The sequence below is a fragment of the Trachurus trachurus genome (assembly GCF_905171665.1).
Source record: "Trachurus trachurus genome assembly, chromosome: 9".
NCBI classification, from domain to species: Eukaryota; Metazoa; Chordata; class Actinopteri; order Carangiformes; family Carangidae; genus Trachurus; species Trachurus trachurus.
In genome coordinates this window covers 12,493,807-12,511,486 of record NC_139895.1, presented here as the reverse complement: position 1 = coordinate 12,511,486, position 17,680 = coordinate 12,493,807, and the positions used below count along the sequence as shown (strand labels likewise).

General features: G+C 42.0%; 1 protein-coding gene across 4 annotated transcripts in view; it reads left to right on the top strand.

Annotated features, from left to right (window-relative positions):
• The window catches only part of slc39a14 (solute carrier family 39 member 14), a 32,603-nt gene extending 15,403 nt beyond the window's left edge, over positions 1 to 17,200 (top strand). For all 4 annotated transcript variants that reach the window (XM_083979233.1, XM_083979231.1, XM_083979232.1 and 1 more), the window contains exons 3-9: positions 2,317 to 2,494; positions 5,153 to 5,322; positions 8,911 to 9,033; positions 13,519 to 13,698; positions 13,794 to 14,028; positions 15,104 to 15,288; positions 16,498 to 17,200. In XM_083979233.1, coding sequence (XP_083835359.1) covers positions 2,317 to 2,494; positions 5,153 to 5,322; positions 8,911 to 9,033; positions 13,519 to 13,698; positions 13,794 to 14,028; positions 15,104 to 15,288; positions 16,498 to 16,653 — 1,227 coding nt within the window. In that variant the 3' untranslated portion in view covers positions 16,654 to 17,200. The remainder of the gene's footprint in view (positions 1 to 2,316; positions 2,495 to 5,152; positions 5,323 to 8,910; positions 9,034 to 13,518; positions 13,699 to 13,793; positions 14,029 to 15,103; positions 15,289 to 16,497) is intronic.
• The last annotated feature ends 480 nt before the right edge of the window (positions 17,201 to 17,680 follow it).

The following is a 17,680-nucleotide window of genomic DNA, read 5'->3' as shown; positions in this document are numbered from 1 at the left end:
GTTACAGTGGGGCTCGGTGCAGCACTGCACTGCCATATGACGGTAGCAAACTGGGCTCACTTTTCTTCGTCCAAAAAGACACAGCAAAAAACATCCAAATACCTCCACACAGCTCGTCTGTAACGTCCCTCTTGTATTGAAGCCCCAACATGAGAAATTGTTACGAAAAAAATTTAATAAGTCTATATTTTAAGCTTGTTTGTAGCAGAAGCTCCCAGTGTTGCTCTGCCAGAATCTTGCGCGATTTGCGGAGCCATGAACTGGGTGTCAATGCAAATCGCGCGAGATTTGCACAGACACAGGCAAAGCAGTGAACTGAGACACTGGGAGCTTCTGCTACAAACAGGCTTAAAACATGAGGGTGAGTAGATAATGAGTGAAATTTCAATTTTGAGTGAACTATCCCTTTAAGATGTCGGGTTAGATCTCTTACAGGAGGAATGTTGTATTTATTTAGTCAGTAATATGAAAATAGAAACAGGTAAAGTATGTGTGTGTGTATGTGGGTGTGTAGCCTCAGAGAACAGAAATAAAGTTGCAGCCGTTGGCCAAGAAGCTATCAGTGGCGTCTGTGTTCGGTGAGGCGAGGTTATCACCGATACAACTTCAGTCACGTGTGTCACCTGCTGCGTGTCGTTAAACGCACATCAGAGGACGACGCTCTCCAGCAAACGTGTTGCATTCCACAGTTCTCGTCACAGAGAGCACAGTAGCACTGTCACTGAAAAACATGTTTGTCATGTTTCCTCCTGTGCTGTTATTGTTATGAACATTTCTGAAGTGATGAGTCGGCTGGATTGATGCAACGTGTCGTGTCACTATGATGAGGTTTCACTTCTGTTTGATTCAACTTCTCTGTTTGGCCCTAAATGAAACCATTTAGCGGATGACATACTATACATTTTTCTTGTACTTTTCTGGGTTTACAGCTGAAGGTTGTCATTGATCTGGTATTTTTTTGATTAATAAAATGTCAGAAAGCTACAGTGGCCCTGAGAGATCAATGTAGTGCAACTTAAAAAATCACAAACAAATTCAGAAAAACATCTTAAAGGGATAGTTCAACATTTTGGCAAATTGGCCCATTGCCATAATCCCTATAGTCTTAGCAGAAGTTTCGTTACCTTTAGTTGTCGGTGCAAGCTATTTTTAGAACGGCGGAGCAGAGCCGTGAGCTACTCAGAGCTACGCTACGGAGGCTAATGGGATTTCTTGGTTTCCCTCATTAAATTCGAAACGTTATGAGACGGAGTTGTTTTAGAGGTAAATGCAGAGACTGCGTGCTGAAAAACTGCCCTTGACGGGAACGTGCATCAGCGGTTTTGCATGAATTTACCTCTAAAACGACTCTGTCTCGTAACGTTCTGTTATTATCTCATAGCGTGGTGAATGTGCAGGTCACAACTTGTCCACCAGAGCGTTTTGGAGTTGTTGGATTGTGTATTTGATGAGTTTGATGAGGGATCTGAGTAGCTCACGGCTCTGCTCCGCCATTCTAAAAATAGCTTGCACCGACAATTAAAGGTAACGAACCTACTGCTATGACTATAGGGATTATGACAATGGGCCAATTTGCCAAAATGTTGAATTATCCCTTTAATCAATTTGACAACAACCCCAGTCGGGTTCAGCGTTCTTTAGTGTCCCATGGAATCATCACCTCCATTGTCGTCTGTCTGTCCTAGAGTGAGACACATGGCACATTTCTTTTTTTTTTTTTTTTTAAGTATATTTTTGGGGGGGCATTTATGCCTTTATGGATAGTACAGTTGAGACAGACAGGAAACGGGGAGGCAGAGAGAGGGGGAATGACATGCAGTAAATGGCGCCCAACGCGGGATTCGAACCAGGGCCGACTGCAGCGAGGACTGTGCCTCTATACATGGGGTGCCCGCTCTAACCACGACACCACGCGACGCCCCACATGGCACATTTCTATATTTTATTATGGAGGTTGAGGTTGTGCTTGTTATTGTGTTTCATGGTTCTTATTTGAACTAATTATAAATGGGAGACAACGCACTCAACGCACATAAACAAAAACTGGGTGCTGAATTTCTAATGAGGTATAAAGTTTTTTTTTTTAAAGTAAGTTGAAGAGAATGTATTTGTCACATACAATAATACAAGATCATTGCAGTGAAATGATATGTGCAATACTCTAGTGACTGTGCATTTAAGAAAAACAAGAAACATGACAAGACAGCTTGATGTCTGTGTCTGTCATTATTAAAACTGAAAGCATCAAGTGCATCCTGGGTAATTCAGCTGTTTTTTTTAAAGTTAAAAAGTGAATTCCTCTTTTTTTTCTTCCAGTGTTTGCCTGCAGACACGTTGGCTATCTACAGCATTAGCGAGCAGTCGCGGCTGGATGGCCAGCGTCTCCAGGAGCTCTGCCCCACCATGCTGCAGCAGCTGGACGCCGGCACCTGCAAGGGGCAGAAAGACGAGATGCAGAGCGGCGACGCCTCACCCAGGCCCACAGACGCTGAAGGTGAGGACCGACTTGTTATGCGTCGTTAATTTATTTTTACCATCTTATTAACACTGAAAGTATTTGTCATATTTTACGGTCTGATGTCACATGTTCATAAAATTAGTCTAAAGCCTGAAGGTTGAATGTGTCTATGGGATTTTGTCTTTATTTTTGTACATTTGCAAGTTGTGGGATAAACTTTTATTCCCCCCTTTTTTAAAAGTTTCTCCTGCACTCTCTGTTTTTACAGCCATGATGTCAGATCGCTGAAAACTTAGAGACCTCGAACACAGGTTTCTTCATCAAATCTGAGCTCTGAATGTGTGTTTTTGTTGCCCAGCGATAGTGATATCACAATGTCCCCCAAAGGAGATCAAAGCCAAAATAAGCATGCACGAGGCTTAGCCAAGGCTGAGATTGCATTTCGCAGTTTGGCTCAAAAAGCAACACATCCTTTAGACTCCATGATCCTGCTTCAGTCAGCAATAACCGAGTCTGTAGCAGAGATCTCATCCAGGTAAAGATGCTCCCGGACAGGAAGGTCTCCTTGGCTGCTGACCCATTGTAACTCCATACAGACTGCTGAGTGCACACACATACACACACGCACACACACTCACACTCACACAGCAGGACGTCCTTGAGACTCCTGGAAGCTGTTTTGGCTGCATCTGCATTGAATCTGAAGTTTTAGAAACGAGCAGTGCTGTTGAGGCTGTTGTTTCACAAGCCATTTCAGCGTTTGGGAAATTGGCTTCAGACTCTGTAGCAGGAATAAAAAGGCTTGTTAATGACAGACTTGGGAAAAATTGGTGACCTTAAGTGATCTTCTTCTGCCTTCAAGGCTGCACTAAAGCAGCAAAGTTTCAGTTTCAACGAGGAGGGAAGATAACAGCTTTCATTATGCGTGTGATGACTGTGGGCATCAGTCTTCATCTTTGTTTAAAAACTAATGACGCGCTGTGGCCTTGCTAAAGCTAGCTGACCAATTCCAGCTCTTACTTTTCACCCAGTTTATCTTATCCTTGGCAGGTGGAGGAGAAATGGTTGACTGGCCCAGAGCTCTGGCTCTATCTTTTTGACAAATTTGTTTTCCCTTATCATCCACTCAGATGCCCTCAGCTTGCCTCACACTTGCCCCTGTAGGCAGCTTATTTTGGCTTCAGAGCTGTTTTTCTTTGCCTCGGCCGTGGAGATCTGCCAGCAGCAGGGAGGCAGATGTGCTGGAAATTCATCTCCACTGCAGATCTCATATATCCTGATCTTTTCCCACTATCTAAATTAAACACTTTTACAGAGATAAAATAACATGAAAGATGAGATATACCCACCAAGGCACATAACTGATCATGTTTAACTTGTCAAACTTGCTTCTCCCATAGTCAACACCTTTGTCAGTAATTAAGATTTAATTGTTGTCTAGCAGCTTTTAAGATTGTCTTTGACTTGTCAGCAGCTGGCTTTTTTCCAAAAGCCTTAAACTGCTTTGGTTTTTACCTGTAATGAGGTAAAAGTGAGGTAAGGTAGTTCTTGTGGAGTGCCCCAGGGTTCGATCCTGGGGCCCATTCATTTCTGTTTGCCATGAGATGATTTCATTTGCAAAATTGAATGAATGAATCTTTTTATGGCTCCTTTACATGATCATTTGAACACAATCTGTAATCTTACATCTCCGATATTAAAAATTATCTGATTTTAATAGGGATATATAACTCAGATCTGAGCACAGATCAAATAAAAGAGCTTGTCTACGGGTTATTTTGGTTGCAATTACAATTAGATGTGTTCCAATACCATTTAAATGTTTAAACAAACTTTATACTGTTGTTTGCCAAGTCTTGATTGTATCACAATCTGTGTAGCAGGTTGTACCTTCTGATTTTTTAAAAACATGATTTGATATATTTTTTTTGTGTGACTTGAGAATCTAGTTTTCAAGTTTCAAGTTTGTCAGCGTGGAGAACAGATCATCAACCACTTGTAACCACTAACCTAATCTAACTTCCCCCTTGAATTTCACAGGTGGTGCATCTGCAGACAAAAATGGCACAAAAATCATTTATCAAATGTCCCAGGGTCTTATCTTGTTACCACATGTGTTGATTTAAGGCAGTTGTTTCCAACCATTTTGGCTCATGACCATTATGCAAGCAAACCAAAGAAGAACACCCGCCCCCCTCCCCCAAACTGTTTAACCTTTTAGAGGGTAGGCGACATGACAGTTTCCAGTATTTAACAAGAGTGAAACCGGAAAAAGTCATAAAAAGGTATCAGTTTTATGTAGCAGGGGCACGTTTCCTGTTCACATTTATCTTTCAGCCCTTTGGCAAGGTCCCAAACTGTTGGCTGGCGAGACCTTGCCACCTGAGTATCTATATTTCTAGTGCATAAATTTTTTTTTTTTATCCAGCAGAACTCAATTATATAAATTATATTATTGTGTAATATATAATGTTAACTGCTATTATCCAATTTAAACACAGTTATTTGTCAGCATGTCACTATATCTGAGATGGATGATGAAATGCCTTGAAAACAGCAGTAAGTTTGTATGTGACTGCACTGAAAAGAAAAAACTGCATAATGGCACAATATTCACAGCATTTTGTTTTAATGTCACTCCTTCCTCTTCCATCCAAACCTCCCCGTCACTCCGATCCCCCCACTCCCCCCCAGTGTGGGGCTTTTCTTTCCTGAGTGTGACGGTGATCAATGCCTTCTCCCTCACCGGAGTTATCATCATGCCGCTGATGAAGACGCGCTATATGAAATATGCACTCGTCTTTTTCATCGCTCTCGCTATTGGCACGCTGTACTCCACTGCCGTCCTGCAGCTCCTGCCTGAGGTTTGCCATCCATCCTTACACCCTTTTTTTTTTATTACTTTTTTTTAAGCTAATGCATCTTCTCGCATCTCATATACCTTTTTTTTTTTTGCTTTATTAAAAGAAACACAACAACACACAAACACCAAAGGTCCACACTTCTTTAGTTCACTATAGTGTTATTTACAAACCCCGCTCACCTTTGGCCAAGCGCTCCTCTCTATCTCTGTCCTGTGGTAATTTCTCTTTTCCTTCCTGCCTTTGTTTTGCTCTGTGGTTTTCACGGGCTCTGATAAACAACACGGTGACACGAGTCTTTGTGGTGCTGCTCTACCTGTTTTTCTTTTACTGCATGTCTGCGTCGCGTGTGTGATCGCGTGTGTGTGGTCTGTATGTTGGTATCTGTGCCTGCCTGCACCTTTCCTGGCATTGAGATCTAGGACAACCACAAGGAGAAGAAGTTCACCCCACTCCTCTGTTCTTCTGAAGCTGCTGCAGCAACTAGAGCAGCAACACGGGCCTGATAACTTTGACTCGACTCAATTTCGCTCAGTTTTACTCCTAAGGATTCATACTTTTCTGTCTGTGTAAGACAATCCTGGAGGAGGAAGACAATGTCCTTCAAATTGAAATGCAACCTGCCTCCCTCCCCTCCTTGTTCACGGTGGCGCTCCACTCCTCCTGCTACTGTCGGACTCGCCGGGCTATTTAAAGTTCATTTGTTCCCCTTTGTGTCTGCATCATAGCTAGTGTTTACCCCGAGGCTAGGACAGTGGTACAGATGCATCTTTGTGAGCAAGGACAAAGTACGTCTGTCTGTGTGCATGTGTGTATGTGTGTGTTTCTGTTCCTGAGATGTCAATGAACTGTAATCTTAACTTAATTGCATCCTGGTTCTCATCAACACAAATGCATGGGGTGCACACACAAACACACACTGGCTAATTGTTATCTTCACATGCAAATGAAAGGTCTGAAAGGTACCTTTTAAAAAAATCTCTCCTCTGAGGTTGATTTCATTCACCTCTTCCTTTTCTTTTTTTCAGGGTGATATCTGGTTGGTGTTCTCTAATCTTTTTTTCTCTCCGTCACCTCAGTAATTAATCATATTTAAAAAATCATTTCCAAACTAACTAGCTTTTTTGTTTCTCACCTCCCCTCCCCTTTCTTTTTAATGCCTCCTCCTCCTCCTCCTCTTCTCTCTGGATCAGTGTGGGGTTATGGGATCCTGTGTGTGACACTGATCTCTCTGTGTTCGCTGGTCGGGGCGAGCGTGGTGCCCTTCATGAAGAAAACCTTTTACAAGCGACTGCTTCTCTACTTCATAGCCCTGGCCATTGGCACGCTCTACTCCAACGCCCTGTTTCAGCTCATCCCAGAGGTAGAGTCGATGCTGCTCTGACTCACTTACTGTAGCTGCATCTTCTTCCCTGCAGTTTCTACAAACAGCGTTGACTGGAGTACAGATTTATGTTTACACTTCAAGGATAAACTCCAGTAGAGCATTGATAGGTTAGGATGACACTCACTAATGTGATATATAATGTCACAGGAAGCAGGAAGTGTTATTTATTTATTTAGTTATATTTACAGTCACATTGCTCAGGCACTGTGGTCATAAACTGAAATGAGCACACAGCAGAAATTTCCATCTTATTAACGCCACTGATGTTTATCGAGAATATAAATTTTGAGATGCATGGCAGGAAATGAAGGCTATGTTCACGATCAATGAAAAGCAAAGATCGACCACTTTCACTTATCAAATCAGATTTCTTCAGGTATACTGTATATATGGGAATATACTGTATATTAAAAACAAGCAAATGTATCCCCTGCAGGTTCCCCTTTTATAAAACAAAGTCCTCTTCCCTGCTCTTAACAGATCTCACCTTATAGGAGATCTCTTAAGAGCTAGGATTCTTTAGGAATAGTTTTTATCTTTACTAGGATCTACTCTTCACTTTTAGGGGAAATTCTAAGAAAACATCATTGGCCACTAGGAGCAACTCTTTGCACTAAGAATCTTTAGGAATACGGCCCCAGATTATTAGGATAGCGAAGGCACCAGGTTGATTTAAAGTAATAGTTCACCAAAAATGTAATTCAGTCATTAGTGACTCAACCTCATGCTGATGAATACTCCGGAGTAGTTTTTTATTCCTCAAAGTGCATCTGGAGACCCGGGAGGCCGGTTCGTAGTCCAACGAAAACTTTATATAAGAGTAGTAGGGCCCGACACAAAAACGTCCATAAAACTACACAAAAACCCTCTAATATTCCTCCACACTGCTCGTCCACTGCAATCCAAATGTCCTGGAGGGATATAGTCCAGGGTTTACTCAAAACAACATAATTTAGGCAAGTCCAGTCACGTTCGCGTGTGTCATGTGAACGCGAGAGCGTGTCCCAGGCAAATTCAATACAGGACTGTTTAGGCTGTAAAAATGTCCTAAATTACGTCGTTTCGAGTAAACTCTGGACTATATCCCTTCAGGACAAGCAGTGTGGAGGAATATGAAATGGTTTTTGTGTAGTTTTATGGACGTTTTCGTGTCGGTCCCTATTAATGTCATATAAAGTTTTCGTTGGACTACTCCAAGTAGTATTTATCAGCATGAGGGTGAGTCACTAATGACTGAATTTTATTTTTGGGTGAACTGTTCCTTTAAATGTTGACATATCTAATGCCCCCTAGGATAAACAATTAGTTTTCTACAACGGAAACACAATACAGTGTTGAATCTTCAACCATCACCGGTTCACTTATCTCATGCAGGCAGAGTTTAATAAGTCCACTTACCGAGGAGAAGTTTTAAATGTATGTAAACAGAGCAGGCACTAAGTAAGTCAGCCCTCAGCCCCTCCAGAGCCGCACAACCCACAAGTATGAGCGATCGTCTTATTAGGTTTCTTAAACGCCGTCTAGACTGTCGGCACACACCCGTCATTGCCACATTCATCGCTGCTGCTCAGAGCTGCCGTGTAATTCACAGCATCAATTCAGCCGGGATGAATCACAGGGAAAAAGAGAGAAGTGTGTGTGCGTGTGTGTGCGCGTGCCTCAAGAGGTGGAGTGATTTTTGATTTATGGGGCGTTTGTGTCTTGTAGAGTCGGAACGATTACATACATAATTCAACACGCCTCTCAGATTTTAGGCCGCTGGTGTGAAATATTGCTGCAATCTCCTAAAAGGATGTCGGCTCTGCTGTAGCTGACGTTGTCATTCACTAATTCATAAACAGGACGGACGGAAAGACAAAACCTAACTGAGATAGCAGCAGCGTAGAGATACCGTTGCTCTTGGTCGGTGACTGACCCTGACAGTGAATGTAAACACGGGATAAAATGTTTATTCGTTCTCCGACAGAGATGAAACTTCACTCTCGTCTCCAGACAGCCGGCCAGATTCGCTCAGACTTCAAAATAGCGCTTAAAAACAAAACACTGATCCTTCACTGCCAGAACCTGCTAAATCATAATCCGTTAGCTGTGATAGTGTTTTTTTTTTCCTTTTAATAACACCTCATTTTTAATAAGATATGCACAGTGAATGATGTCAGCTTCTGAATATGAATAAATAATAATCTTCTCTCCTGCGTGGTTAGGCCTTTGGTTTTGACCCCATGGTGGATTTCTACGTGCCCAAGTCTGCGGTGGTGTTTGGAGGCTTTTACCTCTTCTTCTTCACCGAGAAGGTCCTCAAAGTGCTTCTCAAGCACAAAAATGGGGTGAGTATTTCAATCAGTTCTTTGGATTTTTGATTTTGATGCAGGTCATTGAAATATTTGAAATCAAGTCTCAGTTACAAGGAGATCTCTAAAGGTTGGTGCAGGGCCGAGGAAAAGATTGTGATGGAGCGATTTTTGATCCTCCTGTTGCCGAAGATCTTTTGTTACGACTCGGACTACATGAATTCAGGCCGATTTTCACACGATTTCAGTCTAGCCCTTCAGTCTGATTAATTGTTGACACACAGCAAAAGTACGTTGCGCAACATTAGTCAATGACTTTGAGGTTTACACATTCGTTAAAGTACCTCAAGTTCTCTCTGAAGGACAGACGGTCCAACCCGTCCTCTTCACCAGACCCAGGAACGGGTCTGCAATCGTTTTTTCTTCCTTTTTCTTTTTTGTGTCTGAGCTAAAGACCGTTAGCATCGCACAAAGCTCTCTGACGGTAGTCCATAATTGAAAGTTTGTTGTTACGCCTCCCCGATGAACTCGTGCAGGGTCGTGATCGCTGATTGGTCGGGGTCATACTTGTAGTGTTGCCAAGAATTGAGTGGGCATTGAGAACCCTTAAAATTTCTGTTAAAGCAGAAGTAAGTGATATATTTGTGTTAATATAAGTCTTAAATAGTTATATCTTCCGACAGCAATCACTTACATAGAGTGTTTGGACCGAAACACGGGTCTCTCAGTCCCTCTGCTCTGAGCCGAGGAGAAAACATTTATCGTATCCTACAGTTTTTATCCAATGAGGAGAGAGAACGGCATGCAGGGCTGTGTGTGCAGCCAAGTGAATGTGGCGACGTAGGGACAAGGACTGTTATGGTGCGTTCAAGGAAACTCGTAACTCGTGTTTTTCCGACCTGTGAAGTCGTACCAGTTCGATCTGGTGCGAGTTCACGGGTCGGAAGTTACGAGTGGCCGTTATAGTGACTTTCACAGGTAAAACAGGTCGGAAAAACACGAGTGGGTTGCCTGGAACGCTACAAAGTCGTAAGTTGTGACTTGAAGGTGTAATTTACGGTTTCAAAAGCCTACCTGGAACGCAGCATTAGCCAAAACGACCGGATCGCTTACTTCTGCTTTAATAAAGAGTTTTTCCATCAAAATGAAATAGTTAACCACATAATACAGGTTTCTTTCTTTCTTTCTTTCTTTCTTTCTTTCTTTCTTTCTTTCTTTCTTGTAAAAACTAAACCAGAGCTCTACACCATCATCAGGTGACCAGGTGTTTTCACACATTAGCATTTACCTCCCATTATAAATCATATTATGACGTACAGTGAAAGTTCACCCACTCGTTTTCATATCAGTGGCAGGTTCAACCAGCCGGACAGGATGTGTGTTTTACAGTAACTGACACGCGCATCAGAAACTCATCTGACCGTTGAATTACATCTTCAAAGAGCGACGATTAGATGTGTGTTTGTCTATTGTTTTATGAGGGCGTTGCATCGTCGTTGTAAAGACACGTCACCTCAACCGTCACTTGCGTGTTGTGTTTGTTTTTTTGTTTCGTTGTTTTATCGCCACACTTGCACCGGCGACACCTGTGATTCAGGTTTACACCTCAGCCTGCAGGTGTTTACATAGGTTTAGCATGATCCTCCTCCCCCCCCCCCTCGGAATGAGCTGGAGGGTTCGTTATTGTTCTGTGGCCTCAAAGTTCAAGTTCATTGTACTGAAGTTCTCATAACTCATAAATCATACACAGCCACCCAGACAAAAACCTGCTGAGGGTCACATGCTGAGAGACGGGGTTAAAAATCAGTGTCTACAGCAATAAAACCAGATTAAAACATGAGAATAATGAACAGTTTCCAATGATAACTCGGATACACCATGAATTGTAGCTCCACTATAGTGATTTAAAGATGCATTGAGTGAGATCTTGTACCTGTCGTGGCTATGATTATCTGGGTCCAGGATGTTTGATGGGTCGTTCAGGATGTTTGCATAATGAGCGATGACTCTCATAATGCTCATGCACCTAGATTAGACGTGGGAGTTTTAGATTTTAACTATGGTTATGAGTTTTCCATTTACTCTATAAAATCTGAGACTTCACACGAAGCACATCCTCTGTCGTAGTAGAAGTAGAAGTAGTATCCATTTTTAAAACTCGTCTTAAAACCCATTTTTATTCCTTGGTTTTCAACCCAGCATGATGAGACTTTTGTTTTAGCGTTTTATTATTTGTATAGTTTTTATTGTTTTAACAACATTTTACTGTTCGTATATTGTTTTTATGTCTTACTTTCTATTTTTATTCATGTGCAGCACTTTGTTCCAGCTGTGACTGTTCTTAAAGTGCTCTATAAATAAAGTTGAGTAGTAGTAGTAGTAGTAGTAGTAGTGGTAATACTCAGTGACGGCAGCCACGGCTCTGATCCACTGACCTGATCCTACACGAATTTAAGTCATGCACTTATAAAACGTGTGTTTGTTTTTTTGTGTTTTATTTGAGCTCACAGCTTCTTTCTGGACTGAGATCCTGGTTCCTGCCTGTAGATTTCACTATGAGTCATAGATGCTTTATTAATCCCCTGAGGGAAACCTTTTCGTTACAGAGCTCCCCTGTTCTAAAATATATATGAATATAATAGAAATGATAATAAATAAATAATTAAATCCTAGTATTTTAAGATACAAAAATATCACCATTCATCACTAATGGCATCCTTAACGTGTGGTTTTGTTGTTTGGTTCTTGGCCACATGACAACTCTGCTTCCTCCTCCTATTTGCATGAATGCAGTGGAAGCGAGCGTGGCGGTTATTTCATCGGTTTTGTTTTTGTGACACATCTGTGAGTCATCGTAGTTGAGATGGAAATGAAATCCTTAAAAACGAATCTCGATCGACTGACGTTACAAGCTGCAGGCCTTAATTCAGCCTCACACTGCTGCTGCTGCTGCTGCTGCTGTCGAGTTCATTCACAAAAAAAAAAAAGGCATCACTTTGGTTAATGGAGGCTGACGACTGTGGGCCCGATGCTCCACCTTGTGGTTACTCAGCCATATGGTCGAGCCGAGCTAATTAACAGCTAACACCACAACCACCTACTGATCCAATTACAGACGCTCTTTGACCCGCATCGACACCGACAACACGACTTTAAAAAAAAAAAAAGCCTCTTAACAGCTTCAGATCTGTCAGTACCCGCTCATCTTAAAGATGTTGGGGGTGTGGGTTTGATGTTGTAGAGTGGTGATTATTGCCTGAAGATGTGTGTGAGACACTGTTTTATTAATTTAGAATAAAATAAAAAGTCACATCAAAACCATAGAAGCTCTGCAGGTATTTGTGTTTTTTATTTAAAGTCAGCCTTTTGAGTAAATGTTGCCTGTTGTCAGTCTGTGTTCGGGGACGGAAAATCTAATTTCACCTCTGTGATTTTGTACAAATTACTTAAAGCAGATATCAGTGGAATGTTTTTGTTAATATAAATCCTAAATAGTCCTATTTTCCGTCAGCAATCACTTACATGAAGTATTTCAGCCTAAACACGAGTCTCTCCGTTACTCTGCTCTGCTGTAACCCGAGGAGAAAATTTTCCTTGTGGGATACAAGTGTTATCCAATGAGGAGAGAGAACGGCATGAAGGGCTGTGTGTGCAGCCAAGGGATGCGCGTGAATGTGGTGACGTAGCACGAGGACCAATTGATGCCTGACAAGGGCGGGGGCTGCTAACTCATGGTGCGTTCAAAGAAACTCGTACTTTGTGTTTTTCCTTCCTGTGAAGTCATACCAGTTCGATCTGGTACGAGTTCACGGGTCGGAAGTTACGAGTGGCCGTTATAGTGAACTTTCACAGACAACAGGATGGTAAAAACACGAGCTACGGGTTACCTGGAACGCTACCAAGTCGTAGTTGTGACTTGAAGCTGTAACTTACGGTTTCAAAAGCCTGCCTTGAACGCAGCATTAGCCGAAACGGCCGTGAAGCTGATATCTGCTTTAACAGTATTGATTTTATGTAGTACAAATGGGAATCATAACCTTTGTGTGTTGATAATTTGAGCATTAGTCACATTTATTATTAATTATACCTGTTTAAACTGTCAAGATGCATTGTAATCCTCACAGAGGCATCAAATCAACTCACATATATGATTTTAATGAGTTATACCTAAGAAGAAGAAACACAGATCAGGCTGTGTTGCCATTTTGAAGACTTCCAACTGACATTTAAAGGGTTAAAATTATTAAAATTATTGAATGTTTGGTAGTTTTGAGCAGAGCTGAAGAGCAGTAAAAAATATTGATATATGATGATTTTGTAGCAGTTCTTTTGTGTGTCCCGAAAGGATGGAAATTGGAGGAACCCACAAGGGTTAATTCATAGTTTCCTGGTTGCTCTTTTCATTCACTCATTCAGGGTTAAATCTTTTCGTAAGTGAAGGAAACTTCCAGCAGTAATGGATCTGTGAAACTCTGTTATTGAACGATCATGATGATCTGTTTTCTCTCATCACGTCTCCAGAACCACGGCCACAGCCACAGCCATTACCCCGGGACGGACCGATACTCGACACCCGACAGGGATCTGGAGGAGTGCGAGAAGGAGAAGCTGCAGCAGAACGGAGAGGCCAGCAGTCTGGCTCTGGGCAAGGTGGACGCCGGGGAGGGCGAGCTCATGCTCAGCCCCGCACAGACGCCACAGGTAGGAGCGGACGGAGGATGGAGAAGAGAAGAGCAGGTGTTCGTTTTCATAAAAACCAACCGAGTGTTTTTCTGGACTCTTGTGTTCTCCTCCAGGACTCCCAGAGCCCGGACAGTGGCGGGCGGACCGGGACCAGCGGCGGCGGCTGCTACTGGCTGAAGGGGACGACCTACTCTGACATCGGCACGCTGGCCTGGATGATCACGCTCAGCGACGGCCTGCACAACTTCATCGACGGTCTGGCCATCGGCGCCTCCTTCACCGCCTCCGTCTTCCAGGGCATCAGCACCTCGGTGGCCATCCTGTGTGAGGAGTTCCCCCACGAGCTGGGTGAGTGGAAAATAACAGTTTTTAAAGCTTTTTTTAAAATATTCTTTACTTAATTTTACCTTAAACTGTCTACTTTCAACTTATTATAAGTTATTTCTCTGGAAGTAATTTTAAAAATCAATTTTCCATAAGATTAAGATGAAGTATGACCTGCTCTACTCACAGTGACATGGTTTCAGACGGCTCCCCCTGGTGGCAGAAACCTGTCATGTCAATCAGACATTTATAATTCACTGCACGTTTCTCTATTGATGGTGAACTTGTCTATAAACGTCCTGAAAGTCTGTCTGACATTTATTTTATACCGTCTGTTTGTGGTGCTGGCTTTGTGTTTCTTGTTATTCTGTACAGAAATATACAACACTGATATTTTATTTCTGTGCAGAATCATTCACTTTCTTTCTTTCTCTTATATCATTTTCATTTCATTTTTATTATTCGTTCCAATCCTACGATCGAAAAGGAGCAGGGTGAAGAAAACTTACAATACCTGCCCCTTTCTTAAATGGTAAATGGTCTGTATTTTATATAGCGCTTTTCTACCTGAAACGATACCCAAAGCGCTTTACAGTATATCATACATCACATTCACCCATTCACACACACATTCACACACTGATGGCGGAAGCTGCCATGCAAGGCGCTAACCACGACCCATCACCTTAAAACAAAATTACACATTATATCAGATGATATGCCAGTTTACAGCGAACAATATGCAACGAAAGAAAAAAAACCTTCCACAACCAATTCCTTCAATCACAACATATTTCTACCTTTCTACCTTTTTCTTATCTGTGGAGAATTAATCGTTTCTTTGTCTATATTTACATGCACACAGCTGGAATCTACATATTTTCTTATGAATATTGTTTTTTTTAATAGCTTTATATCTGTTATCTGTTCTCTTTATTCCTTTCAGTAGTGTCTGCTGCAGCAACACTGTAAATTTCCCCATTGTGGGATGAATATAGGAATGTCTTACCTTAGCTTATCTTGTATATCCAACTGCACAGACGCGTCACTGACACATCTTCTCTCTGTTGTTGTTCTCTCTCTCTCTGTCCGTCACCAGGAGACTTTGTGATCCTGCTGAACGCCGGCATGAGCCTACAGCAGGCCCTGTTCTTCAACTTCCTGTCGGCCTGCTGCTGCTACCTGGGCATGGGCTTCGGGATCCTGGCCGGGAACAGCTTCTCGCCCAACTGGATCTTCGCCCTGGCAGGAGGGATGTTCCTCTACATCGCTCTGGCAGACATGGTCAGTGTTCGAGGTTTGGGTGGAGGGAGGATGAGGTCGACGCAGACGGGTGTGGTTTCTGTCTCACACACTGAGCAAGTTTAATGGGTTGTTTTGTATTTGGAGAAAGTGAAAAACATGAATCTGTGATCCTCTTTACTCGCTGCTGCAGCTGAGTCATCATCAGGCAAGCTGCTTACAAGTGAAAACATTTTGACTAAGCTGGAAATGTGACGCAGCGATGTCACAGTGTCTGAGTTTGGTGAGAACCGCCCAAAAACAAAATAAAGAATCAGGATTAAAGAAAATCAAGGATGATCATTAGAGATGGCATCGACCTCATCCAATATCAGTCTTATATAGTGGTAATTTATTGATTGATGGTGCCAATCTGAATCGCACAAGGAACAATGGTAGATTGGCATTCATGCAGCTATTTGAAAACGTTAAAGTTGCTGCTTAATTCATGCTATTCAGTTAAAGCTTTGTTTTTACTCATTTATTTTATTGTAGATATTTATTTAGTTTTATATTTTGTACACTTGTATTTCAAATATTCTATTTAACAAACCTGAAGTTGTTGCTGCTCCAGTTGCCCTTCCTGCTTAAATATGAAGCCAATTAAAAAAGCCATTAAATACATTTAATTCAAATACATTCAGTCTTATACATATTTATATTCAGTGTATGTGTATTTTAAGAAGTGTTATGCCAGCTTTACGACAGCTTTATGTAACCTCACACATCATTATGATCACAATAGATAGATGTATCATATTAATTTAGACAGTCTACATAATTAACTTAATATTAATGAAGACACCCTAATAAGACAACATCCTTGCTGCTTTGCTGTGTCAAGTTGACTTATTTTACTGTATATAGGACCAGGCTCATATTTTTTCTCCTACATACACTATGAAAGGACAGATACCTGTTTCAGAAGGTGAACACGGTGATCACAGTTTAACACTGTAGCTCTGTCATTACTTTTACTTTAACAGAACAGCTGGTAATCTGTACCAGACTAACAGTTGTGCTTTGATACAACATGACATTTCTCACCGCTGCAGTTAAATCGGTCTGTTGGGAGCCCCAAGCTGTGTAAGTGTGTGATTAAATGTAACTAATAACTTCAGAAGTTGGTGCACCAGAAGCCGACACATCCTGGCGTTAATGTACTGTAATGTGGTGAAACTCTTATTTTGTTTTGTTTTTAATGTGTTTCAGTTCCCGGAGATGAACGAGGTGAGTCGTGAGGAAGAGGACGCGGGCGGCAGCAGCTTCCTCCTCACCTTCGCCATCCAGAACGCCGGCCTGCTGACGGGCTTCTCCATCATGCTGCTCCTCACCACCTACTCCGGACAGATACAGCTGGGCCGCTGAGGAGCTGAGGACCTGGGGATGGGACGTCAGCTGGTTTGCATTGGTGGAAAAAACTGGCCGCCAAGAGGAGGAGGAGGAGGAGGAGGAGGAGGGAGGACTTGTCAACGATTCTCTTTATCTTCTTCCTTTTTTTTTTTTTTAAGTTTTCAGGACCTTGGGAGTTTGGGAAGTTTGTCTGTGCGGCAGGTACGCACACTCCTCTGTAGAAAATATCTGAGTAGCCGTTCTTGTGCAGTTCCCACATGCAGTAGATCCCCGGGGCGAAGCTGATGCCACCCCCCCAAAAAAAATATACTGTAGAAGACTTAAAGATGTGCGACTGTGATGTGCGCCGAACGTGAACATGAACTGACGTGCAATACTCACCCAGTCACTTAAACTGCTCTCCATTCCCCCGCCCTGAGACTGCTGATCGGCCATCTTGGCTCCTCCCTCCTCTCATCCTCCCTTCCCATTCCCTCCCTCCCTCCCCACTCTCGGTGGATGTCACTGAGCCTCAAGCCGGGCCTGTTGAGATTAATTAGACGCAGAGTACTTACTTATATATATATATATATATATATATATATATATATATATATATATATATATATATATATATATATATATATATATATATATATATATATATATATATATATATCACTGCTCCTCTGTGCCCACAGCGTTTCCTCAGGAGGTGAGAAAAAGCACAATCAGGTAACAGCAGCTGTATTATCGACATTCTTCAGTCTTTATCCTTCTCGTCCAGACTTTACACCCCCGAACCCTCCTTTTTCTTTTTTCTTTTTCTCTCATTCCATACCAAAAATGAATTACTACGGACCTGAACTGGAGTTTTAATCAACTGTCAACATCAACCGACTTCCAGCTGGACTTTGTTGTTTGTGTGTTGATGTTGTTATATATTTTTTTACTCATGAGAAACGTGGAGGAGGAAAAAAAAAAACGAAACAAAAAAAAATCGATGAGACTTTTGAAGACCAAATATGGGCAGACCATTGATGAATGGTGAAGGGCTACACAG